This window comes from Podarcis muralis, chromosome 2 (genome assembly GCF_964188315.1).
Source record: "Podarcis muralis chromosome 2, rPodMur119.hap1.1, whole genome shotgun sequence".
NCBI lineage: Eukaryota > Metazoa > Chordata > Lepidosauria > Squamata > Lacertidae > Podarcis > Podarcis muralis.
The window spans coordinates 53,302,285-53,328,215 of record NC_135656.1 but is presented as its reverse complement, the minus strand read 5'-3'; the positions used below and the strand labels follow the sequence as shown (position 1 = coordinate 53,328,215).

Sequence of the window (25,931 nt, the reverse complement as noted above, 5' to 3'; positions counted from 1 at the left end):
AAGAGAGGACACCAAAGCACTGCACTCAGTTTTTAATTTGCGTGTGTTGGCTGAACAATGCTCTGCACCATTTTTGTTGCAAGCACTGCAGAATGGAAATAACAAACCAACAAGCTCAATGCAGGTATTTTTGGAGGTTTGCTTGCATTTGAAGGTTATGCATCATACGTCAAAATCCATCCCCACAAAACATCGCATTTGGCACCACCCTATTCAAAACCCTGTTTCATGTGCACACACTCCCAGAGGTTCTTGACTGCTCTGCACCAGGAGGTTTATAGCTATCACCATGTTAACCTAGCTCTACAGCACAGATGGGTGTGTTGCTCAACATACCATTACCAGCCAGTTATTTGCTCTTCCCCATCAACGGCTATATCAAAATTGTATAAGGAAGAAATGTTGATGAATCTATTTTTAGCACAGAGTAATCAGCAACCTGCCATGCTTACTGAAGCTTTACTTCTGTTTTGTGCTGCAAACTGCACTGCTGTAGTTCACTGCTCAGCACTCAGGAACGTAAAACTGACTCAGCAATGTTAATTTTAGTTACAGCCAGGTATTGGTGGAATTAGCAGTGTGTGGAATAGATTATTCCAGCAATTTGCCATACCCTTTATATCTGAGAGCAGAGTGGTGCAATGGAAATAAAAGCAGAGTTGGCATTTCACCACAGTGCATCTCAGGCATGCACTCAATGTGGGGCTTCCCTTATGGCTGATCTGGAAATTTCAGCAGAATGCTGCACTGCAACAACACTACATGACTCCTGCGCTCAAAGATCTGCACTGGCTGTGGATTTGTTCCTGGACCAAAATCAATGTTTCGTTATCACAATTTAAATGTATTTAAGCCTTGGGGCCAGTTTGCTGGAGGAATCACCTTGCCCTATGTGTTCATTTGGCCATTTCCATATCTGGAAATTGCATTCCACATTTCCATATGTGGAAATTGCACTTTTTAAAATGCCATGTGATGCTCGTTCCACATTTGCAATGAGCCAATCTTTTAATGTGGCAGCACCTATGCTTTGAAACTCGCTGTCTATTGGTATACGCACCAGTCCCTAATGTCACTATATTGCTTTAGATACTTTACTTGGGAAAACCTACCAATACATAACATTTTCTAAGGCAAGTTCATTTGGCTAAGTTTTACTTACTGTATATGTGTAGTATTGACTTAAAAAGAACCACATATATGTAAGGTATTAACAGTTTTGTGGGTTTTAGCTGCGGTTTAACAATAATTTCATTATCTAGTGTGAGCAAGTTGTTCTCTGTCCTCTTCAGTTCTTCATCTGTGAAATGGGAATAATGATGACAAGTCTCATAGGTACATTGTGAGAATGACTGAAGATTGCTGCCCTTTTTCCATTCAAAGATTAAACAATCTGGACTGATCTTTATATTATTATGGTCATTTTTCTTTTATACTGAAATTATTACTTTTTTTAAAGCCAGTTCATGAGCTGGACTTGTGTTGTCAATGCAAATATCATGCAAGAAAAGTCCCTTTATTCAAATATGCTTCTGCACTTGTTCTTCCTTCCCTCAGAAAGTCCATCCTAATCAACTCCTCCATTTCTACAATGTCCTAGCTTTTACACAAGCCCTATATAATAGTACACAGTATTTTCATAGCTTATCTAGAAGTGTATTAAAGGGATATCCCAAAATGCAAGTTTCCTACTAGCTTTGACACCATACCGAAGTGCTGGCTTACAATGTTCTGCCTCAATTCATCCATGGACACAGGGTGGCCTTCAGGCATTGCAAGCAGTGTAATGCTATCCAGCCTTTCACCCACCATTCCAATCCCATAGCCAGGCTGTTCATTGTAAACATCTGTTTGGTTTGATGCCAAATAGCCAGTGTCTAAAGAGACTAATGAACAGCTGAACTACCTTTGTCTGCCTGAGCCTACCCAACAGACTGTCCAAGGCTTTCTGCTGCTTTTTCTCCAGCATTCCCGACGGTTGTATGCAAGCTGCAGGCAGCACCACTCCTGTCTTAACTATTTTAACTTGCAAGAAGAGTATGCAAGAGTAGCCAACAGCTGCAGGAAGAAGGTCTGGTGGGCCAAAGTTCAGAATAAACTCAGGCTTGCAAGAGAGGGTTTTTTTATTTTAAAAAAATCTAATAAATCAAAAGCTAATGCTATTCTCGGTTGCATCAACAGATGTATAGTGTCCCAATCAAGGGAAGTAATAGTCTCACTCTATTCTGCCTTGGTCAGACCACACCTGGAGTATATGTCCACTTCTGGACACCACAATTTAAGAAGGATATTGACAAGCTGGAACATGTGTAGAGAAGGGTGATCAAGATAATAAGGGGTCTGGAAACCAAGTTTCATGAGGAACAATTGAGGGAATTGGGTATGTTTAGCCTGGAAAAGAGGAAGCTGAGAGGATATATGATAGCCATTTAAAGGGCTGCCACATGGAGGATGGGGCAAGCTTGTTTTCTCCTGCTCCAGAGGCTAGGACTCAAACCAATGGATTCAAGTTACAAGAAAGGAGATTCCAACTAAATATCAGGAATAACTTTCTGACAGTAAGAGCTGTTCGACAGTAGAACAGACTCCAAATTCTTCAATGGAAATTTTAAAATAGAGGTTGGATGGTCATCTGTCATGGGTGATCTAGTTGAGATTCCCTCAGGGTCCCTCTCAACTCTACAATCCTATGATTCTAGTACAGTATTGTCATTTTTGCCTCCTAACTTCAGGCCTTCTACAAGGTAACCATATGAATCAATGCATTTTTATTTTTAAAAAAGTGTTTCTGCTGTGCAGTCATACTTGTTTGTACCAACACTATCCACACTCCCAACCCAGTAATGACTGATTGGCAAATTCTCCTCAGCTCAATCTGCACCTGGCTTGGTATATTTAATATCTATCTTCTTGAGTTTTCATCTGCTTTTCAAATATTTTCTTCAGGCTCTTAATGAATGCTTGCATGCACCTGTCTTACTGTACTGGCTCTTGGGAAATATAGTTTCAAGCATCAGGCATGGCAGAAAGCCACTTAGAAATTCAATCTTCCTCTTTCCATCACAAAACAACAATAGTCAGGAACATCAGAAGGTTGCGGTGACAGCAATCGTATTATACATTTGCAAGAAACAAGTCAAATACTTGATCCAAGTGGAGACAATATTAAATAAACAAAAGGCTGTGTCATTGGGTGTTCTGGTCACACAGTTCACATCGAGAACTTCCATCGAGTTACAAGGGGATTCAACTTTTGTGCATACTCCTACAACATAGCTGTCTTCCATTCTGAAAACGCAAGCCACACATATACAAAAATGTTATTTCAGCCAGAGATTATCTTCTGGGGAAATGGCTCAATTTGTAATATATCCAAGAAACAAAATCATATTCCAAATCAAGTAACTACAAACACTGGCAATATCATTACTTGCAATTCAGTAGTCATGTACGGGCTATAATAATACTCAGAACTCAAATAGTACTTTATTAAGCACTTCCAATATGTTGACTCAATAATCCTTAAAACACTATTGATATTATTTTGTTACAGATAGAGGGCAGAGGCCATGTTTTGCCTAAGCTACCCCTTAAGTTAATTCTGAACAGAGATCAGAACTAGGGAATTCCAGTTCATAGCTTGTGCTTTTACCCATGATGCTAGTGCCATTTTGGAATTGGACCAATTTCCTTTTAAAAACTGAAGTCTACTCAAAGAGACCAAATAAAAAATGGGAGTGTACTTCACATAATCCTCACAATTAATCTTTTTTTTTAAGCTTCAAAAGCCTCCCAGCCTCCTCCACCACAGAAAGAGATTTACAATCCTTATAAAAACACATTTCTGCTATCACCCAACAGTCCTGTCCCACCACATGCATCCATTAATCTAACTTCCAATGAATGAAATACACAAAGCAAATTATAACCTGCTGATCTCAACAAACACATGGGAGGAGGTGGTCCCCAAAATACGCAGGGATTGTTATACAACTTTAAAAGTCAAAACCAGAACCTTGAGTCATTCTTGTGCTCTTAACTTGCTGCCAATGCTAGAACAAGTGCAGTATCCCATCCACAGCTCACACCAGTTAAGAAAGACGGGTAATCTCATATTCTGCACTGGCTCCCAGATGGCAATATTCTTCAAGAGCAGCTCCACAAAGCGCTAACTTGGAAGTCAGAGCCACTGAAATTGGTGGGGTTCACTTCCAAAGGGCAGTGAACTGCTAGTCCCAAATCACTGGAAGCCCTGCATAGCTATCAACTGTTACCCCATTGACTGCAAATTAGTCAGAACTACCATTGCAGCCGTAAGGTCAAGAAATGATTTCATAGAATGGCAGAATTGGAAGGAGCCTCGAGGGTCATCTAGTCCAACCCCTGCAATGCAGGAATCTTTTGCTTAACGTGGGGCTCAAACCCATGACCCTGAGATTAAGAGTCTCTACCACCTGAGCTATCTCACATTTCTTTTTAACTAGAAACCCCCCCCTGAAATTTCTAGGATGTTGAATTCTCAAACCAATAACTAATACTGTATGTCACAGGACTGCAGAATACACACAGCCCCGGGCTTATCTGGGACTGGCAAATACATGAAATAAGAGTGCATCTCTGCTATCTGAGAATGCACAAGCTGCAAGATTCACAGACATAATCTTCAGGCAGAAGTGGGGGAGATTAAAATGGAAATGGCTCTTTTGATTTATGTAATTATTTTGGAAACTTCAGGCGCACCATTTCTGTTCTTCAATTTCAAAACGTGTGAAAATGAGAAAGTTAATGTAAGATTTTGCAGAGGGCACCAGCTCTCTTTAAAATGAAGGAATTCAGAGAGCTGTTTCTCAAGTCAGCTCCTGAACTAAGAAAGCTTTTAAAGTTTCCAGCACAGCAAAATCCAACCCCTTAAAGCAAAGTTAATCTTTTTAAAATTCTGTCAGTGTAAGGAAAAATGCATTCGTTTGCTTTCTACAGAAGATCCTCAAATGCCTGCCAGCAGCAATAGATGCAAGGCAAGGAAATTGAATCAATGGCCAGCACAGTCAGGGGAGCATGCATAACACAAATGTAACACCCAGAACCTGCCACAGACAAGACAGGTTGGCTCTCACTGCACTGATGACTTGTAGGCTACTTTTGTTCTCAAGCACAGGAAGCTGCCCTTTACAATACATGAGGGAAAGACTGTGCTTCTGAAAGGTTAAGGATTCCTTGAGTAACCATCAATGTGAGACAAGTTCCAAGTTCATGTTTTAAAGGTTGCCCCAGGCATCTGATGGTAGAAGCAGGTGCAGAAAGGAGGGAAATATTTGTTATGAAAGCTTTCTGGGCAAAGCTAGAACACTGAGCTCAGATAGGTCAGGAATAGTGCAGACAACCTGCAGTTTTAATAAGAATATAGAATTAAAATAAATAGCTAAAAGCATAAATTAAGTTGATTTAGAATGTGCAGGAAATGATAAATCAGATTTAAGGAATCCCAGAAAGAGGAGGAAGGAAGTCAAACTGTTTGAAATGTTATAATTTTTGTAAAAATACTGAAATGTATACAAATGAAAACTATAAATAAAATTATAAAGAAGGGAACAGTAGACATTAAGATGAGAAAATGAAGGCCTGAGAAGGGAATGGCAGGATTAAGTACAAGAAAAGCAAAGATTAGGCTTTGAAAGAGATTGCAAAACAAGGCAGAGATAAATCTGTTAAAAGTGGGTTTGTTGGCAGGAGATTTGCCCAAAATGAAATTTAGGGGAAACAGCCCCATCATGGAATATGGGGGGGATCAAAATTCCTTTCACCGAGGTAGATTACCCTGCATCTTTACAAATTCATTAGCATCTCCAAATAAGGATATAAACAAACCATGCAAATCTTTGTGTGTGTCTCCCATTGGCATGATAATATTTGCACAATATTAAGCCATTCCGTAAAATATTATTTGAGGGGCATGACTAAGGAATAGACTTAAGTTTGCCCAACACTCATTCAAAATAGCACAACCCAAAGGGACATCTAACTGAATTACACATCATTTATAAGGGCACAAATAAAAGAGGCTGGAATGCACACCAGGACAGAGTTAAGTGGAGAATCCCACTGTATAGACAGCTTGGTGTAGCGGTTGGAATGCTCAACTAGGGCCTGGGAGCAAATCTACATTCAGCCATGATGCTCCCTCACCCTGTCCGGTCATCATTTTTCAGCCTAATCTAGAACAGGGTTGTTGTGTGGTTAAAAGCGCAGGAAGGGAATAATAGAATCATAAGATTGTAGAGGTGGAAGGGACCCCTGCAATGCAGGAATCTCAACTAAAGCATCCATGATAGACGACCATCCATCTGTATATATGCCACCCAGAACTCCTTGGAGGAAAGGTAGGATATAAATGTGGTAATCAATTAAAGAAGCAACACCGCAGGCTGATTTCAATACAGCATTTTTCTGTTTGGAAAGATCTGTTCATAGGTGCTTACTGAAAAGGCCACATGGCCTGCTCAATCCAACATAACAGTTTCCACATGTGCTACCTATGAATTATCCCAAACCACTACTCCTGTTGTAGAAACAATATCTCAACCCATCCCATTTATTTATTTATTTATTTATTTACAAACAAGATTTCTCATCATCAATCCTATATCTTTGGAGACAATTTGTGTTGTGGTGTTTTAAAAAACAACAACAGTAACAGCAGCAGATGTGGAACAGTATCTATTGATAAATACGCTAGAAGAATAACCGCAACAACAGCTAAGGTGTTTTATTTGGATTATATGGTCTGAATCTGCCCCCCTCTCCCAAATAAAATAAAAATATTATATTGGCAGAGATTAGCTTCCTCTAGGAGGGCCACCTAGTGGTTGCTTCAATAAAATTCAATTTACTCCAGACTAGACTCTTAATAGCTCTTTCTCCCAAAGATGCCAGCTACACGCAGAATTGTTTCCATGATACCCTCACTCCTCAATTTACTGCTAATTCGCCAAGTGACTCAGCGTGCTACTTATTCTGCAAGTCTCTGCCAGAATGATTGGGCAGGTTAATTTGAGATGCTTATTCTGGACAGCTGCTTGGGAGTTGAATGGAAGAAAAAAGGTTTATTGTTTCATATGATTTCTTGGCATTCACACACAGGCAGGAACATGATTTCTGAGAGGCCCCAAAACATGCAAAAACCTTCAGGGAAGGAGTACTTGGTTTGTATTTGTTTCCAAACCTGGATGCCAGCTCCAACAATTCGTGCTCATTTTTGTTTTATTTTTTTAGGGAGAGGGAGAAGTCCAATTTTATTGCAGTTGGGAATTCTTACATTGAACTGCACTGCCTGCAGTTCCACCTTTCCCAGTGCATCAGCAGAGGTTCCCTGCTCCAGAAAGCACTTTTGAGTCAGGCTCTCATTGGGGGGGCGGAATCCCAGCTGACTCAGACTTCCCCCTTAGGCACAAGCAGATTACTGAAAGCCAAACAGCTCAGCACACGGAAGGGCCACAGTCCCTTGGATTTGTCACAAAGGGACCCCAAATTAAAGATCAGTCCTCCTAGGAATAGGAAGGAAAGCAGGATGGTACTTTACAAAAACAAGTATTAAAGACTGACCAGATCTGTCTAGGCAGCATTGGGACATGGTCAAAACCACATTTATGTAGCATATGCTTTGCTAATGCTTTATCAATTATATTCTAGAAAAAAACACTATTAAGCCAGATGATGCTACGTATTTTAATGTTTGATCAGCTAAGTGCAGGATACATGGGGCAGTGCAAACCAAGAGAATGAAACTCTAGACAAGGGGAAGTCTACGTGGTTCCTCCATTTCATGCTCCCTCGTAAGCACCTTGGTTCCATTTTGCCTGAAAAGGTGTGTGAGTGTGGGGGAGAGAGAGAGAGAGAGAGAGAGAGAGAGAGAGAGCACGCGCTCTAGCAAGGCAGGACAAAATGCACTTCAAAGTTCCACTGGAACCCTCTACCCCATCTATGGATCTATGAGGTGCTCTCATATGCTTGAAATCAGGAGAGAAGATTCCTCATGGCAAAGTGTGTAACAGGACTTTCCCTATATCATACCAGAATTAAGTAGAAGGCAGAAGGACAAGCAATGATATCTGTTATAAAACACTCAAAGATCTCATCCAGTTGTTTCAAACAAACAACTGGGCAGCAGGCCCAGAGAGTGCCCAAGCAGCAAATGTATCCATAATGCTACTGAATCAATCCACATTGGATTTTTCTTAGTTTGTTTTAAATGGAAGACACTTGGGGGGGGGGGGGATGAAATAAATAATTGCATAGATGAGGCTGGAAACTACCTCTCTTCCTACACTTTCCATCAATGAAGCATTTTAATTATTTTTTTGCCCCATAGTATGAGAGATCCTGGATATAGAGATTATGAGAGAGATTTAACATTCCACATGGTAGATGTATTATATTCAACAGCCCTCTGTGTTCATTAATGCCAAACATTGCCTGAAGCAAACCGAAAAGGGAAGTGAGATATGATCCACAAGGGATTGAAGCAATATCTGTTACATACGATTGAGACAGACTAGCTTCGGAGAGACCTATAAAGAACATAATAACATAAGCAGAGCTTGGTGGATGGTGCCAATGGCCCATCTACTCCAACATCCTGTTCTCAATCTGATAGGTCAACCAGATGTCTATGGGAAACACACAAGCAGGATTTGAGAATGATTCCTTACCTTAAAAAAGCGGATTGCCATATATACACACAGAGACCTATACTGCGCAAGCAATGTAACTGTATCACACAGGCCCAGTTTGCAATCATGTTAAGCCAAACCACGGCTTAGCACAAAAGAGCAGCTCTGAGATAAAAGATCATGGCCACCTTGCTCCTCCGCCAGTCTTCCTGCTGCTGACACACAGCTGTAAACTAAGTCATGGTTGGGCATAGCACTTCATCCAAACCAAGGCTTGTGGTTCAGCTTCCTCATACAAAATGCATGTGGAGGGCCATAAAACAAACATTGGCTACAGATTGAGGCTTATCAGGAGTGAGATAAACCATGAGCCCAGGCTGGGACATAACACTAAGCCAAACTCTGACTTGCCTCACTGCAGCTGGCCTGGAGGTCTCAACCTTCTCTCCAAGAATCCACATGTTTTGCTCATTCAAGCTAAGCCATGGTTTGGTTTAAGTGTTATTTGTGAATTGGGTTATAGTGTTTACAGGGCTTGCACTGAAAATGGGTGGAGCTGCTTAAGGAATTATTTTAACTACTGCCTATTGAAGATGATGGCCTATACATTATTTGCTCTACACAGAAGTATGGGATTCAAGGCATGGCTTAAAAGACAACCCTATATTGTTTCCAACTAGCAACAGGTTACTGGGGGGAATACCATATCCCCCCTTCTGTTAATACAATACCATCTTCACTTGAAAATCCAATTCTTCCTACTTAGAACAGCCAGCATAAAGGCTGCAATGGAATGTCTTACTCATAGTTTTTCTGTGTGGGGAAGAAAAATACCAAATTCCTTGGATCTTTTTCCATTCTCCATTTTGCTCAAAAATATCAAAGTGTTGCTTTGTTCTACATGAGTAAGAGGCAGACACACATACTTAACTAATATACAAACACCTAAAAATTCCCTGGCAATAGGCTATCTCTTTAACAGCCATTTTTATATAAGTAGATGTATTCAGAATTATACAGATTTTAAATTATTGCTGAAATCAGTGATCAGATTCCTAGGGAAATTCTAGTGGGCAACCCTTGGGAGAATCAGTCAAGTAGTAGCCTGAGGAGGTGGCTTAGAAGGCATTGAAGTTATGACAGTTAAGACAGCCACACATTTGAGTACTGCCTAATTTACCACAAAGGATTAAATGGATCTTTTTGATTAACTTACATAAACTGCCTCCAAGAGAACAGCAGAACCTTTCCCTATTTCATCCAATAGAAGGCTTCAATCACGACCCTGTTTTAGCAATAAAACTTGTTTTTTAAAGCAATCATTTGTAAAGTACAGGAAAAGTCAAATCCTAAACTCATCTACTCAGAAGTAAGTCTCAGTGAGTTCAATGGGACTTACTCCCAGGTACCAACTGCAGCCCCAACCTATTATTCGCACACATTATTGTAGCCTTCTGCATATCTTGGCCTGCTCTGGCTACTTCCACTGTCTAAATGGAAACAGAGTTGTTTCCAACCAAGGCCCCATTTGCACTATACATTTAAAGCAGTATCATACCACTTTAAACACTCATGACCTCCCCCAAAGAATGCTGGGAACTATATTCTGTTAAGGGCACTGAGAGCTCTTGGGAGACCTCTATTCCCCTGACAAAGCTACAATTCCCAGAGGATTTAACAATCAATCCTAAACCTTAAACACATTTGGGAGGCATTGTGGTACCCAATTTCCGTCCTCCATACACCTTCTTGTCTTGAAAGTGAAAAAATCACTGCCAACCTAAAGATTTTGGCCAAACCCCAAGAATACCAACGCCTATTTCAGACACAAGACCCCAATTCCTATTTCCGCCATCCCCACTGCATGGCCCAGTGGGGGGGGGGGGCTCACATACTTGGGAACGGAACTACAGGAGCAAGTCAGAGCCACATGCAGCCACCTCCATCCTTCCTGGGATTTATTTATTTGCAGATTAAGTAAATCACAGGCGAGCCAAGTTTAGATTCCGCCCTCCCCCCCATGCCACCTCTTTCAGGTAAATCCTTGTTTTGCCCTCCCTCCCCACCATCCTGTTTCTCCATTTTATCCTCAGAGCCAAAGCTCAATATCTTCAGTAGTGGCTCACTGAAGCCTCTGATGAATTGAAAGGGGGGGGGGAGAGACCACAAGACAAGGACCCATTATCAGTGAGAAAACCAGGCCCAGCGAAGCCATTTCTTTTCCTTCATCCACGACACCTCTCTGTTTTAACCCCCTTTTCCCTCCCAGTTGATTCAGCAGAATCGACTCTGCAGCACGGCTACCTACCATTGCATTCGTTTCCCGTAAGCATGTCGACACCTGCCTTACAGCTCCCTGGCCCTTTCCACGGGAAACAGCTTGGGTCTGTCGTCATCGTGATACATCCAGGGTTTACCCCCACCCTCCCTGGCGCTGAATCGTTGCATTGCCGAGCTTGGGTAACGCAGCACCCCAGCAGAGGGAACCGGCCCAAATCCTGCCTTGTAAGCAACCAGTCATTAATTTACACTTCCCTGAGCATTAAGAGGTAGCGGCCGAGAGAGAGCGCGCAAACGCCGGGTGCAAGGGGAGGCCGCAGACACCTGGGGAGCGGAGCACGCCAGGTTGCTGACACGTCGAGGCGCGATCAGGACCCCAATGAACCCGAGGCGACATCACCCCGGGCGCCCTCGACCAGCGCTCGAGGGACCTTCCGCCCTGATCCACCTGCTGCTCGGGGCCCCAGCTTGCCAGGCACCGGCGCCCTATGGCGCGTCTTGCCCGCGCAGCTGCCAAACCAACCAACCATGCCACCAGTTCCCCGCGATTGCCCCGCTAGGTCCGATCTTGTGGCCAAGCGCAGCGCCGTTGTGCTGCCGACTCGGAGCTGCGCTTTGGCAAGGAGCCTCCCCGCAGTGGACTGCCTCTCTTCTTCACCCACCCTATTATTTATTTTTTTATTTCCTCCCCCCCCCCCCCACCGGCTGGGCCATCCATTACCTTCTGTTGCATAGCTGTGATCGCGCAGGAAACTGTTGTTTATCTTGCGGGTATCAATGTCCTCCTCCATTGACAGCGGGCTTACTTTTGTGGGAAGTGAGAACAAGCAGGCAAGTATCCATCATCGCCCCACCAAGCCTGGGATCAGTGGACAGGAGGGAAGAGGAGCTGCATCGAGACCAACATGCTCCTGCCCTGCAAGGGGGGAAAATATGTACGTGTGTGTGTGTGTGTGTGTGTGTGTGTGTGTGTGTGTAATCTATATATATGCAAGCAAGCTTTCACCTCCTCCTGCCAGGGACGCTGCTGTTGCAAAGGTCCAAATGCCTTTCTCTTCGTGCCGTTGACGCAAAGGTGCAAATCTCCTTCGCCTCCACCCAGGAATGGGGATGCGCAAGGTCCAATTTCCCTTCGCCGCCTGCTGCTGTTGCCGACGCTGCGGTTGCTGCTGCTGCTGCTGCACAACCTCCGAATTCCCTCCTCCTCTTCCCAAGGCTGCCGCTGCCGCGCACGATCCGATTCCCAGGGACGCTGCTGCAACCCCCAATTCCAGGGCGAAGAAGTGCCGCAGCTGGGCGACTTCCCGATCGCGGCGCCCAACAGGTTCCCCTTTTGGCTGCCCACCTCTCCTCCGCATGCAGCAAGTCAGGCAGCCGCTAGCCACAAAATGGTGTCCGCTCCCGCAAAGATCGCACTGCTCCGGCGGCGTCAAGGCTCTTCTTCCTCGCTCGGTTCTTCTTCTTCTTCTCTTTTTCTTTAATTATTTCAGTGCGGAGGGGGGCGGGTGTTCCGTGAAGCCACGGCCCGAGGCGGTGAGGGTGGAGAGGCGGGGGTCTTCCTCTCTCTCTCTCTCTCCGGGGAGGCAGGAGGACTGGCGCCGCTGCGGCAGGCAGGCGGGAGGTGGGGCGCGGGGTGCCGCGGGCTGGGCTCTGCTGCAAAGCGCCGCCGAACAGCCCAGGCTGGCGGAGCGCGAGTCGTCGCTGCTGCTGCAGAAAGCTGCTCGGGCTTGTGCTGTGGCGGCGGCGGCGGCGGCTTTGCTGGAGCCTGATGGTGCATTAAAGCCCAGGCTCCTCCCCTACAGTTCGGCTTTGGCCAACCGCGGCGGCGGCCTGGGGAACTCTTCCCCCGGCAGCGGGAGCAGCTTTTTTTCTTGCTGCAGTGGAGCTTCCGAGAGAGGAGGACCACCCCGGAGGGACGAGCTTGGAAAGGACGCCGACCAAGGCACCGCCACGAGGCCGGCGAGCTCGCGAGGCGGGGCCGCGCCCGAGGCGCTGAGGGCCCCGTGACCTCGCGCGCCCGGGGCAATAATGGGGCTCACGTGGCGCGGCCGCAGGTAGACGGCGCGCGACCTCGGAGGGGAACTTCCCTGTCAAGAGTTAACGGGGGGGGGGGGCGCTGACGCTGAAGTACCGGGGAGCAAGGGGCCTGGAAGAGGAGGACAGTGGGCATGCGTCTCGACGCGAGTGTCATTTGGGGGTTCTTCCTTTTATTCCCCCAAGAGCTCGTGGTGCGCATAGTCTTCCCCCCCCCCCCCATTTCAATCCCCACAACCCTGTGAGGCGGGTTAGGCTGGCCCAAGGTCACCCAGTGAGCTGCTTGGCCAAATGGGGATTCGAACCCTTGGATCAGCAATCTTTGTGCCTCTTGGCTATGATAATGCCATTGCACCACAGCACCTCTCATGGACTTGAGTCAGCCTCACCCCCTCACTATAGAGGCAGTGGGACATGGAAGTAGCCTTACCGAGCTTAGCATTGCAGCCAGCTAAGTCCTGCTAACTTTTGTGGATAGTGTTAAAAAATAGTATTTGCCCTCACAGGTAGAAATTCCTCATTATTTTGTTAGTGTGTGTGAAGACCAGCTGCAGGTGGGGAGTGTCGTTTGCAGGCTTCCCACGGGAATCTGGTTGGCTACTGAGAATAGGATGCTGAACTAGATGAGCCATTGGCCTGATCCAGGACTCTTATTGGGGTTTTGTAGTAGAATGGCATGACCCAGCATCCTGCACTTTCTTGATTGGCCCCTGGAAGAAACTATCCATCGTTAGTAGTTTCCAGAAAGGGTGCCATTTGACCCACACCCAGCTGTTGGTGTTTCTTTAAGAGGTCCAGACCAGGAAGGTGAACCTACTTTTGTCTTTTTAAGGTTAGGTGTGGAAGCATCTTAAGGCCTGCACCACTGTGCTGTTTTCCAGGCAGCAATTTTCATCTTCGTGCAAGGTTTCCGGGCTTCTAGTTAGGCTACTTGAGCAGAGCTAGACTGGGCAGCACAGGGACAGACTGGTATGTACCTGCTTTTAGAAGCCTGGCTGTTTGGGAGATTTGCTCTTGACTTAGACCAAACATGGTAGGCGTCATAGGTAGAACAGCTATAGATTATCAAGGTGTGGTGTATCCATAATATAAGTTGCTACAAGTACTGTACATAAGGCCAATTCTGAACTTTATGATGCACTTTCTAGAAGAATAACACTTTATTGAAAAGTGAAATTCACATTAGGCAGTATTAAAATTCTGCAAGAACAAAGCATTACTCTTGTGTCTCTTCTACTTATAGTACAAGTGTTTGCCTGCAGTTTTGCAACCTAGGGGCCTAATATTGCAGTTAGAATGCAATTCCATTTGAGGCTCTGCAAGCAGTAATAATGGAATATTTGATTTATAATATGGGGGGGGGGGGAGAAAAACATCCTCAGTTCACAAGAAGTTAACCAATGGTTTATTTACTTTTAAATTTTCTAGCTCTAATCTCGTAGGTGGAAACTTAATTGAAAATCTAAGTTGAGAGTGGATTATTTAGCAAATCTACTAATTTTATACACCCCCAATTAACAAAACCACTATAGTTATGCTTGCTTCAGTGGTACATATAATAAAATTGGAATACTGTAATACCACATGGCCATTAGATAAGTCTGACACACAAATAAATTAAACCAGGGGTGCTCAAACTTTTTTCAAAGAGGGCCAGATTTGATGAAGTGAACATGACTGAGGGCCAGCCAAAGTTCTTGAGTTTTCCCAGGATTTCCCCCCAGGAAATAAACAGCCAAGAAGCCGGATTAAACCGACCAGTGGGCCAGATTAGGCCCCTGAAACAGACTTTGGACATACCTGAATTAAACAATCCATATTGTCAGTAGAGGAGCATGTGGCAGAGCTCATGTTTTGATTTCCTGAGTCCTAGGTTTAGCTCTGGCATCTGCAGTTAAAAGGATCTTAAGGGGTTAAAGGGCTAGGGAGGACATCTGCATACGATATCTGCTTCCAGTTAGAGCAGTAGACGATATTGGACTTGATGGTCAAATGGTCTGATTTACCAGAAAGCATCACATTTCAATCAGTTGTGAGTCAGCAATCATACCACACACACCACCTTATTCCTCCATATTCAGAATATTGCTTAAAGTTCCCATCTGCTGGAGAATCCTCCCCATCCAATGTCCCCTTTGTTTCCACAGTAGGGTGAAAAAATACTTTTTTCTTTTCAGTGGGCATCATTTTGGACAGCCTTAGTCCCTTATTTTCTTCAAAATATTATACTGCTCAAATTCAAGTATTCCAGCACTGTTCTTTCTAACACACTGGAATGCATGTGAAATAAATCTTACCTGCTGCTCTGAAATCTGCTGTGTTTAATAATGATTTTTTTATTATTGTGGATTTCTTTTTACTGTATTTTTGTATGTGCTATGCTGAATAAATGAGGTGGACAAGAAAGAGTATGTTTGAGGGTGTTCCATTATTCCTGGGGTATGAAGGAGCAGACCCACACAGGAGTCCAGCAGCAAATGATCCAATATGGAAGCCATCTGGTGAGAAAAGTTGGTGATGATGATGATAATAATTAAGAATATAACTTTCCCCAAGGTCCAGGAGGAGGGCAAGGGTCTGCACTTCTCGGTGCACGGAGGTTGTATGGTGATGCAGGACAATATGAAGTATCAGAGGAAACACTGACATTTTGAGCTGCTTAGATGCAGGGAGCATATTTGACCAGCTGAGAAAACTGATCTCTTTCTTACAGCCGCACTTGAGAGCAGGGAGCTGTCCCCAGTAAACCTAATAATGAATGGTGCTGAAAAGAGTAAGGAGCTCTCTGAACTTACGCCCACGACACTGTGTCCTGTTGGAGCGCAGCAAGATGAGAACTGGTAGTGTGGTTTAGCTTTCCCCTCTCTTCTTATTTTTGATTTTGCTCTGCACTTGTTACACATTCAGTCTAGATTACTACAGTGTAACAGTAAATGTATCCTATGTTCACTGAGTGTTTATTTTGCCTTACTTGAACTTACTGATACGCTTTTTAAATGTTTATTTAAAAGCGTATCAGTAAATTCAAAGCACGATATGTTACAAACCATGATATGATAATGTTTATGTTTATTGTGAGCCACTTTGGGCAAAGTGTAAAAGTGGCATATAATTTGACTATACCTAAAGACATAGGAAGCTGCCTTATAGCAAGTCCGACCATCTAGCTCAGTACTGCCCGTATTAACTGGCAGCAGATCTCCAAGGGTTTCAGGCTTTTCTCAGACTTACCTGGGCACACCAGGGCCTGGGACCTTCTGCATACAAAGGATGTGCCCCATCACTGAGGTAAAACCTTCTCATATAAATCCCAATTTACAGAAACAGACCAGGGTGGCACTTGCTCAGTGATGCGCCATTTGCTTACCACCTTGTACTAGTGATCTTCTTGCACCCAAACAAAGGAATGCAGCAGCAGGACCCCACAGGTACAGACTACTTTCACAACTGTTACCTGCTTTCCAACAGGTCTACTCTCAGTCAAAATTACAGTAAGATTTTAGCCGGTTGTTAATTGGATATTTCTTAGGAAAACAACATTTCTGCAACAATCCCCTTGTGTACGATTACATTATATAGCCAAAGGTTTCAGTACCTGTGTTTCTGGTGAAAGGCAATCTTTGAAGCAGGATCTAGTCACTGCAGGCTGTCAACAAGGAAAGGATGCTGCTTAGCTGCTACTTTCCTTATATTGCTAAATCTTTGGAGGACCTTTCTGCTCTGTGGCCACTCCTTATCTCAGCTTCTCCTACAGATTGCACCCTGGTAAGCTATAATAGTAAATAGCAGGCGTAGGGCCAGCACAATGCAGTATTCATTCCCTTTTAATGGTTACAAAGTGGATAGCCAGTCTGCTAAGTGTCCCTGCCTTTATCCAAGCCAAGTATGTGTGCCAAGGAACCAGATGCCCATATTAGAAAAATAACTTCTATGGCTGGGCATCTGGACTATTAACTGCTGGCCAAAACAAACCCAGAAATCTATGCACATACCTGAGCTCAAATAATCATTTGACGAATTTTGGAGTACTTTAGACTTTTATTTCAATGGGTATCAACAAGGTAAGTTGAGCAAAGACTGAATATAATAGCAATAATTGTTAAAGGCTTTGTCCTGGATATGCATATTGGCAAATTGTATCAGTAATAAACTGAAGCTGCTTCACACAGTATATCCTACAGCAACATCATCTCTGTGTAGTATGGTTGCCTGTATGTAAGCAGCAGTCATCCTCCATTTTAATATTTTATTTATTTTCCTTTGAAGTGTATTGAATTAATGTCCCCCCTCTCCCTTTTCAAATGATGTGAATGAGGTTTTGCTCCACTGAAAGGTTTGTCCTATAACAAGATTTCTCCTCCGAGGACCCAATTATGTTTGAATAGTGATAGCAGAGTTGTAGAAACAAGGGTATCATTGGAGCAGTACTAACTGGAGAGGGGGCATAGCTCCTGTTGCTCATGGGGGGAGGGGAAGAGACAATTGTGTAGGCCCTATGAGAGCCAGTTATTCTGAAGATAAGAAGCTGATCCCGAAAAGCCAATAGGGATCACAGGTCCTTAATGGGGACTGCCTTGCCCTTTATGTGCCCACTCAACTGGTTTAATCTGCAGAACTTGCACTGCTATTGGTGCGACATTATACTTCACAGTTGCAAGAAATCAATATTTTAGTGTAGCAGCAGCTACACTTTGGAACTTCCTGCTTATTGCCATCAGGGCAAGCGCCTTTTTGGCACTTGTTTAAAATATTTTTGGTTTAACAAGCCTATCCAGACATGATGTGTTTTAATATTTTCTCCTGTTTATTTCAATTATCCTTAAATGTTTTCAGTGTTCCTTGTAAAGTAACCAAACCAACAGAATACCTAGCAGGAAACACTGTGGAATCAGTGCCTCAACTCAACAGGGAAAAGGAAATCAGGAGCAAAACTGGGCCATTTGGAAACAAAGAGAGAGCTACCTTTATTTTGTTCAGTGACAGACTAGAAGCAAGAGTTGTCTGATTCTAGGCTGCTGCTGCTTCTCTCTTCAGGGACAGACTGCAATCAATTTTTCACTGCAAATTGCCACCATTCCTTCACTGAGACTTGGGGTGTCTGCAGCTGTGGCAGAAATCTGATATGTGCAGTTTTTTATGGCAAGTTTGGTACCTCTTGAGCAAAGTACAAGGTAGTGTGTTTGGTTTTAAAATTAAAGGCATGATAAAGCTTCAGGTTATGTTTCAGCTTGCCAGACAAAGCTATCCTATTTTCCTTCAGTATATCTATAATATTCTTTATCCATTCAGTTCCCTCCTGATGTTCTTGGCTTATGCGTAATCACCCTGCATGAGACAACTCACCCTCTTTTCTCAGGTTGACTGAAATGTTGGATAACAGGTCTGGCATGGAGAGGCACTTGAGGAATTTGCAAAAAAAACCACAAACAAACAAACAAACTCCACTTGCCTCTAATGAAAGGAAAGGGTTTGAGGTCCTTGATTTTTTTTCCTTGAATCTGAGCCTGGCAAAAGGTGGTGGGGACAGCAGTGAGAGAGTGCCAGGAGAAGAGATGAGGAACAGCTTTAGCCCTAGGGTAGGGTTACTGGCCACCCCAATCTCAGCAGTAGCAAAATTCCAGGGGTCTTGGCACTTAACCAGGGTTTGTGTTCTTTGGAATGAGGCACATCGGAGACTGCAGTGTCTTTAAGATATATGGTTTATTTACACATATTTACACCTGAGTTTGAAATGGAGGAAGTGCAGAACTCTACACTCCAATAGTGTCTCTTGTTGCTCTCCTTATAGCTTCTGCAAGCGTGATAGCCTGCATGCAGCCTCTCCCAGCCAGCCCCGCATTGAGGCCTCCCCACCTTCTTAGAAACCTCTGCTTTAAAAGGACACATTTTTCCCTGTGGTGACATCACACCCCATTACCCAGGCTACCTCCCACCTCCCAGTTTACATCATGGTACACTGAAATTCTGAACCTGGTTCCTCATCCCCTCATGGGAGGAGCGACTCACACTCCTCTGTTACAGGGTAAATGCTTGTGTCAGTTGCCCATTACCTTCCTTTGTACGAACTACATGGTGGTTCTTCTCCCCAGGCAATCCCCTGGCCAAGAAACTGATTCAGCCTTAATTTTTACACTTCTAAGCTGTCTCGCACCTGGGTGAAGACTTAAAGCATTTTGTAATTTCCTGCATTTACTAACTCTAGAAATTAGGGAGAGGGAAATCTGGTACCCAGGATCTCCAATTCATAACAGTAGAACTCCACCTTCCAGAACCCTTTGGGTTTTGAATCTCAGCAGGCTCCTAATCACAACACTGCTAGGGTACTAAGATGAAGGGAGGGAAGGTACAAAGCTCCCTTCTCTCCTTTCTCCCTCTACTCCCAGTAGAAATGCTACTGCCATTGCTTGCCAGGTTTGCAAAGGAGGAAGTTTGGGGAGTGTGTGATAGGGTGTGATTTTGGGACAGGGAGGACTGATGGGACAAGGTGCATCATTTTTCCAAGCCTTGGGTTGCTCAGAAAAATAATCCAGGTTATGCTCTTTTTAAAAAAGGAGAGAGACTTGTATCATGTACAGTGGTACCTCTGGTTACGTACTTAATTTGTTCTGGAGGTCCGTTCTTAACCTGAAACGGTTCTTAACCTGAGACACAACTTTAGCTAATGGGGCCTCCCACTGCTGCTGCGCCGCCGCCACACGATTTCTGTTCTCATCCTGAAGCAAAGTTCTTAACCCAAGGTACTATTTCTGGGTTAGCGGAGTCTGTAACTTGAAGCGTATGTAACCCGAGGTACCACCGTATCTAGGGAGAGCAGAGTTTGCCAATCACTAATCCTAAATTTTGGTTTTACAAGTGAAATGCTTTAAATTGGTCCCTTAAAAAAATTGAAACAAGTGTCTTTTATCAATTGAACAAAGAAATCTCTCTCCCCTGTAAAATCTACTTTGGAAGTAAAAATGTTGAAGATACTTGACAGAAATCCAATTTGCTAGAAAGAAGTTAAAGATGCTTAATTGGCTGTCTGATTGAGAGCTGATAAGCAGTAATTTTCTTTGAAACTATGGTAACTAAGGGCTGGTTCATATTTATCTTTTGTCACTTGGGCCTAATTCATACATCTCCTTAGGCTTCTAATATGTACGTTTAACAGATCACATTAAGGGAATGCTATAAAAGAAAGTTCACAGATCACAGGAGTAGTCTATGTGCACAAACAGCACAGCAGATGACAAGCAAACCTGCAAAATCCTGCAGTCAATTTCTGTGAGGAGAAGGGGAAATAATCAGCAACAGGACATGCAAACTCTTGCACAAGCTACACAAAGACAGGAGAAAACAGAGATTCAATGCAGATCAGAATGACATCCAAATGTACATGTTTGTCAGCACTGCATTAATTTCAATGGGATGTGCACTCTCAATGTAGATTGCTACCACCAGATGCTACACATGTTCATCAGCATTACTGGATGGTGCAATCCATATGGTAAGCTGCTCAAGGCATCACATTATTTCTGCAGGAAAGGATTGCCCACCTATTTAAAAGGCAAACCAGAAGGTAGACCCTCTATCTGAAGCCTTCAGGAATATTGCATACATGGACTAGCAATACAATATACCTTAAGGCTGGCCAAACATGCCTTGTGAAAAGGATTTATTTGAAACAGTGTTCACTGCAAATCAGAAGAAGGAACCTGACAAATCCTTCCCAAGGAAGAAACCTTATCCTATTTTCATCTTCGCATCAACGTTAATTGTACATTAACACAGTGTACTACTGACACAGTGCAGTATAAAACTCTGCCCAGTTCACCTTGACCCAATAATAGCCATTATAGCTTAAAGGATTTATTAGGTTATCATGTCATCTCACATTCAGGGATTTTGTAATATGAAAATTACTGACATGGCAAGCCGTAAGTATCCTTCTGGAGGTGTTCCACCTCATAAACCCCAAGACAGAAATTTCACATGCTACAAATTTCATATTAAGAGTGCAGTGAAAATCAGCCAGCATGTTCTCAAAGCAGGGATTCTCACCCTGGCTATAACCCTACGTAGGAACATATTCTGTTGACATTTACACTTGAGTCAATTTCATCTCAATATCATCAGTATGAGTTCCTCAATTAACACCAAAAAAGAACTATTCTTCTGTTGCAGGGATCACCAAATTTTCAAGATTAGGGTTCATTACATTTTAAACTGTGCAGATGAAACAGCTACAGGAGGCACAGATTTCTCTCTCCCTGGCACTCTTTGACATGACAAGCTGCACTACCTGGAATTCTCTCTTCTGTGCACTTATTGGGATATGGGAGTCCTAATTCTAAAAGGGATGTTAGAAAGATGTACTTCCGTTCATTTATAAAGCTGCATGAGTTATTAGGGCTAAGATTTATTAATCCTGCATACCTTACAAAACCCTTCATTAGGTATTCATCAGTTTATTGAGTTCAGGTGCATATGTAAACAACCGTAGTTATTTTATAATGTAAGAACCATGCTGCAAAAACCTACCGTTCCTGCTTAGGAATTCCCACTAAGAACAGAAAGTCACTGCAACCAGTGTCATAAAATCAACAGCTGAAGAGCTCATATGTGAAAGAAAGTAACCAAGGGTCAAACTAACTCTCAAATGCCTGTCCACCACTCGCCTACACAGGGTTTATTCATGTACATAATTATGCTGCTTAAATTATGCTGAAGTCAATATAATTCATTCAGCCTTATAGTTTGTAGGACTGTTGTCCATGTCAGTGGAAGAACAAATAGTACATTCTTGGGAAGTGAGGCACAATTGCTTATTTTGCAAGAATAGCATTGTTGTTTATGAGATTTTTTTGTCTAATTACCCATAGACTGAATTGTTCTAAAACATTTCACTTCTCATCATTGGGTATTATCTGTCAATTCTATGTGGTTTCCCATTTTGTAGCCTGCATAATCCAGTTGATTCAGCTCCAGAGAAACAACTTTCATTGACTACTACAGGCTTAGTATCAAGCCTCCATATGACTTGGATGCTGCCATGATCAATCTGTTATGCAACATGCATTGTGCTGATTCGTGACATTCTTCTATTCTGAAATCTCTAAAATCAAGGAACAAGCCTTTACAACAACTAAAAGCATTAGCAGTCCTGAACACAAATGCATTTGCAGATTAAAATTCACAAAAGGTCAGCATGTCACTGTTGTCCAACCTCCCCAGGTATCTACCATGTCCCATTCTTTGGCATATCTTGAAGAGTGGAGGCACTTTTCACTCCAGTGGTTTTTACCTTCATTTAGATTTAAGAGCCTTTGTGCATTATCTTGCATAAGGCTAAAAGTGTGCAATAAAATTACTATGATAACTTCCTGTTCGACACATGCAAAAAGCTTCAGCTTTATCCTTTTCAGAAAAGGATGAATTGCCTCAACCACTTTTAAATTTCCATATTCACAATCCATTTACTAATTGGTGGAATAAATCAGATTGAACGTTACAAAGGAAGATAATTTTAGACTGGCAAACATTGTTATTTATTCTTGCCATTTATGTCCTGTTACCACTAAATACTGTACTTCTGTATTTCAAGGTCTTGATTTTAACCTTTTAACAAAATCGCTTTCTGTCCTCTGCATTGTGACAGCTCCTTTCAGCCTGCAAGAATTCAGTTGCCATTGAGAGAATCAAACTGGGACCCTATGAACACTTACCTAGGAATAAGCTCCACAGAACACAGTAGGACTTACTTCAGAGTAAACATGCATATTAAATATTATTTTCTTTTTAACAGCAGCTATTGGTACCTAATATTAAATTTGGGAGGGACTATTTCCAAGGCCCATAACATTGTGACCCATATTAGACCTTCCCTATTAATCCATCTGCAAAGATTAAGAATTACATATCAATTTATTTAATGGACTTACAGAATGCTTTTCAGACCCAAAGCAGTTTACAACATATCCAATAAAAATTGGCAAAAGGGTACTTGAAGTGGCGGAGGCAGTTTTCATTGATGGTTGGACACTAGCTGTCATTTTAAATCAAAATGGTGGTCAGAAATGTGATTTTGGCATGTCTTTGGCCAATTTTTGTCATGATAGGTCTAAACTGCTGGTTGCAAACTTGGCATAAGGATATCTGAGGTGGAGGCAGTGGTTTTTGTCAAGGTTGGGATACTGGCCACCATTTTGAATTACCGTAAGATGGCAGACCAAAATGTGACTTTGGTATTACTTCCCCTTGATTTTTGGTGTGACAGTTCAAACCTGAGCCAATTTGGATGCCTCTGGAGATAGTATTACCCAATCTGCCATGAGGGTTCCCAATGGAGGAGGCAGTTTTCATCTATAGTTGGACACCAGTCACCATGTTGAATCAAGATGGCAGAACAAATAAACCATAAATAAACATTAGCACACACACAAGTCGAATTAGGTTTGGGTCAGGTGCTTCCTGGGGGGTGTATGTGTGTGTGTGAGCCCCAAAACTCACAAATTACATGATCTATATGAAAATCCTATTGGTTTTGTTTGTTTGAATTCTTGGGCTGCACTGTCCACTCCCCACTAGTAAAAAAAAAAATTGAGTCAGATCACAATATTTTCTACAGCCCAAGTGATATTCACCCATGAAATATGCCTTAAAGGGCCATTTTAAAGTACTGAGGGACTGGAGTTTCCTCAATCTCCCTCAGGTTCACATTTCACAGCTGTGAGGCCACTACCAAAATATACATTTGTTGGAGAGAAGTGTGTTGTGGCAGGGAGGGTTTATAGTGGCAGAGGCCTCTTCTTTAAGGTCTATTTACTTTAAGGCAGGAACACTGCTTTAAGGAGGCCTGTAAATTGCATTCCTGATACCTCTGCTACTACGGGGCTTCCTTTGGAGGAAGACTGGTAGGTGAAGCAGCAATGGTTCCATCTTGAAGGATTGGGTGGTTGCATAGTTAGGAACACCCATTGCTTTCAAGCAGCTGGAAAAAAATGGAATTTCCAATGTCTTGCAGCTCAGTTCTTTGCAACAATGATGGAGATCTCATATTTAAGTCCTGGATGCCCTAGCCTGGACACTCACGCAGACAGGATTGTCCAATGCTACCAGAAAGCCACATAAATGGAGTTCCTAGCAATTCTTTTCCTACCAGTCCTCCTGCTTGTAAGGGGGACTTTTGAGAAAGGGTGGAGCAATGGGGATTTCCTATGGGTGTATCAATATCATATACCAGTGTTTTTCAAACTTGGGTGCCCAGATGTTGTTGGTCTACAACTCTCACCATCCCTAGCTAGCAGGACCAGTGGTCAGAGATGATGGGGGTTGTAGTCTAACAACAGCTGGACACCCAAGTTTGAAAAACACTGTCATAGACTTTTGAAAAGAATTTAGTTTTTCTGAGTGTTCTCTAATTGTTACAAAAAACTTCCACTAAGTCCAAATAAATAACAAGCAAATACACCAGCAGTTTACTGTTTTCATGTCTTATTTGATGCTTGCTGGCAAACTTTCAAGGTAAATGCAACAGCTGCACACAGGCAGGCATATCCAAGGTACTAGGAAACTACTGAATCAATTATTCTTCCTTGCAGAACCCACTATCAAATGTTGAAACAACATGAATTAACTTTGTCACATAATACAGTCCCCCCCCACTGCATTATCCATGAGCAATACTTACAGACTGCAACACTGCTATATTTTTATTCAAGTCAACAGAAAACATTTGCTAGATGAACAAAGATCAAGTTCCTGAACATTAGCAGTTTTACCAAATAAAGTAGCACCATTGAAGGCTAATGGTATTTGCTAACCCTTTAAAACTGTGTAGGTGCACTTGTAACACATTATCTTCCCTGGCCTCCATGGGACATGAAGTCCAATACAAGAGACAGGCCAGAGTAGTAATGCAACCAGGGAGTTGCTGCATGACATTGAACCGCCTGTTCCCAATCCTGGCAATTGGGGCAGAGCCTGCTGGCTGAAGGCTGTGTTGCGGCCAAGCTGCAACCTCTCTCTTCCTTTCTCTCATGGGTGCTGGGACCCACAATGCCAACATTATGCTCAGCTATCCCAGCGCAGCAGTTCAAAAGAGCATGAACCATAGATCAAATTAAGTGCAAATACCCCAGCTGAAATGGCTTGTAGATAATCATGTCCCGAGGCTTTAGGCAGCTTTTTTAGTACTCCTGCGAACTAATACCATGTAAGTAGATATATCCTGAAGATCCAAGTAATTTCACCTAATTGTCTGTTCTCATTCCAGGAGCATGTTAGCCTGAATGCCATTAGGCTGCGTTACATATGAACTTTAAGGCATATGACATATGGCGGTGAGCAGGTGGTATTGTGGGAGAGGTATTAACTATGTATATATGAAATCACAACAGGAATAAATATTTAATTTCATGTGCTGGAAAGCAAAGTAAGGTCTTTCATGACAGTGGACTCTAATGCATATGTAAATTAATTAGAATTCCTGACATTCATTGCACCAATTATTATTTCATAAGGCAATGCAATCATTTTAAACCAATATTGACTCCCCCCCCCCCAAAAAAAAAGATGAAACTGTAGCTTTGAAAATGTAGCTGAGAACTGGGAAAGCTTTCACCCAGACAGAACGAGAATATTTTCAAAGTGAATTAAAAAGTGCAGATGTTAATAGCCCTAGTTTATATTAACCATATTTGAATGAATCTAAAGGCACAAGTGTGCCAGAAATCCAACAAATCTGCTCCAGGAATGGAAGCAGTATCATGACATGAGGATTATATAGATAGTCAACTGAATTGGATGCTATCTTACTAAGACCTCCTTTTTAACAGGGATATAAAACCACATTAGAAAGTTCACCTTTAAATATGGTACTTCCCATGAATTTCCTAAGTACACACAGACAAATTCCCGAGTTCTATTGTTGCTGTTTCTTGGGCCTGTTGGCATCAAAGGCAATAAACCGAC

At 42.8% G+C, this 25,931-nt stretch overlaps 1 protein-coding gene across 4 annotated transcripts in view; it reads right to left on the bottom strand.

The window, feature by feature from the left end:
• The window catches only part of PPP2R2B (protein phosphatase 2 regulatory subunit Bbeta), a 238,071-nt gene that overhangs the window by 150,422 nt on the left and 61,718 nt on the right, over positions 1-25,931 (bottom strand). Inside the window, exon 1 of one of the 4 annotated variants that reach the window (XM_028717896.2) lies at positions 11,668-12,874. The exons of 2 other annotated variants lie outside the window; for them this stretch is intronic. In XM_028717896.2, coding sequence (XP_028573729.1) covers positions 11,668-11,737 — 70 coding nt within the window. In that variant the 5' untranslated portion in view covers positions 11,738-12,874. Of the gene's footprint in view, positions 1-10,974; positions 11,078-11,667; positions 12,875-25,931 lie in introns of those variants that run through there. One more of the 4 variants, XM_028717894.2, reaches the window with a different exon arrangement.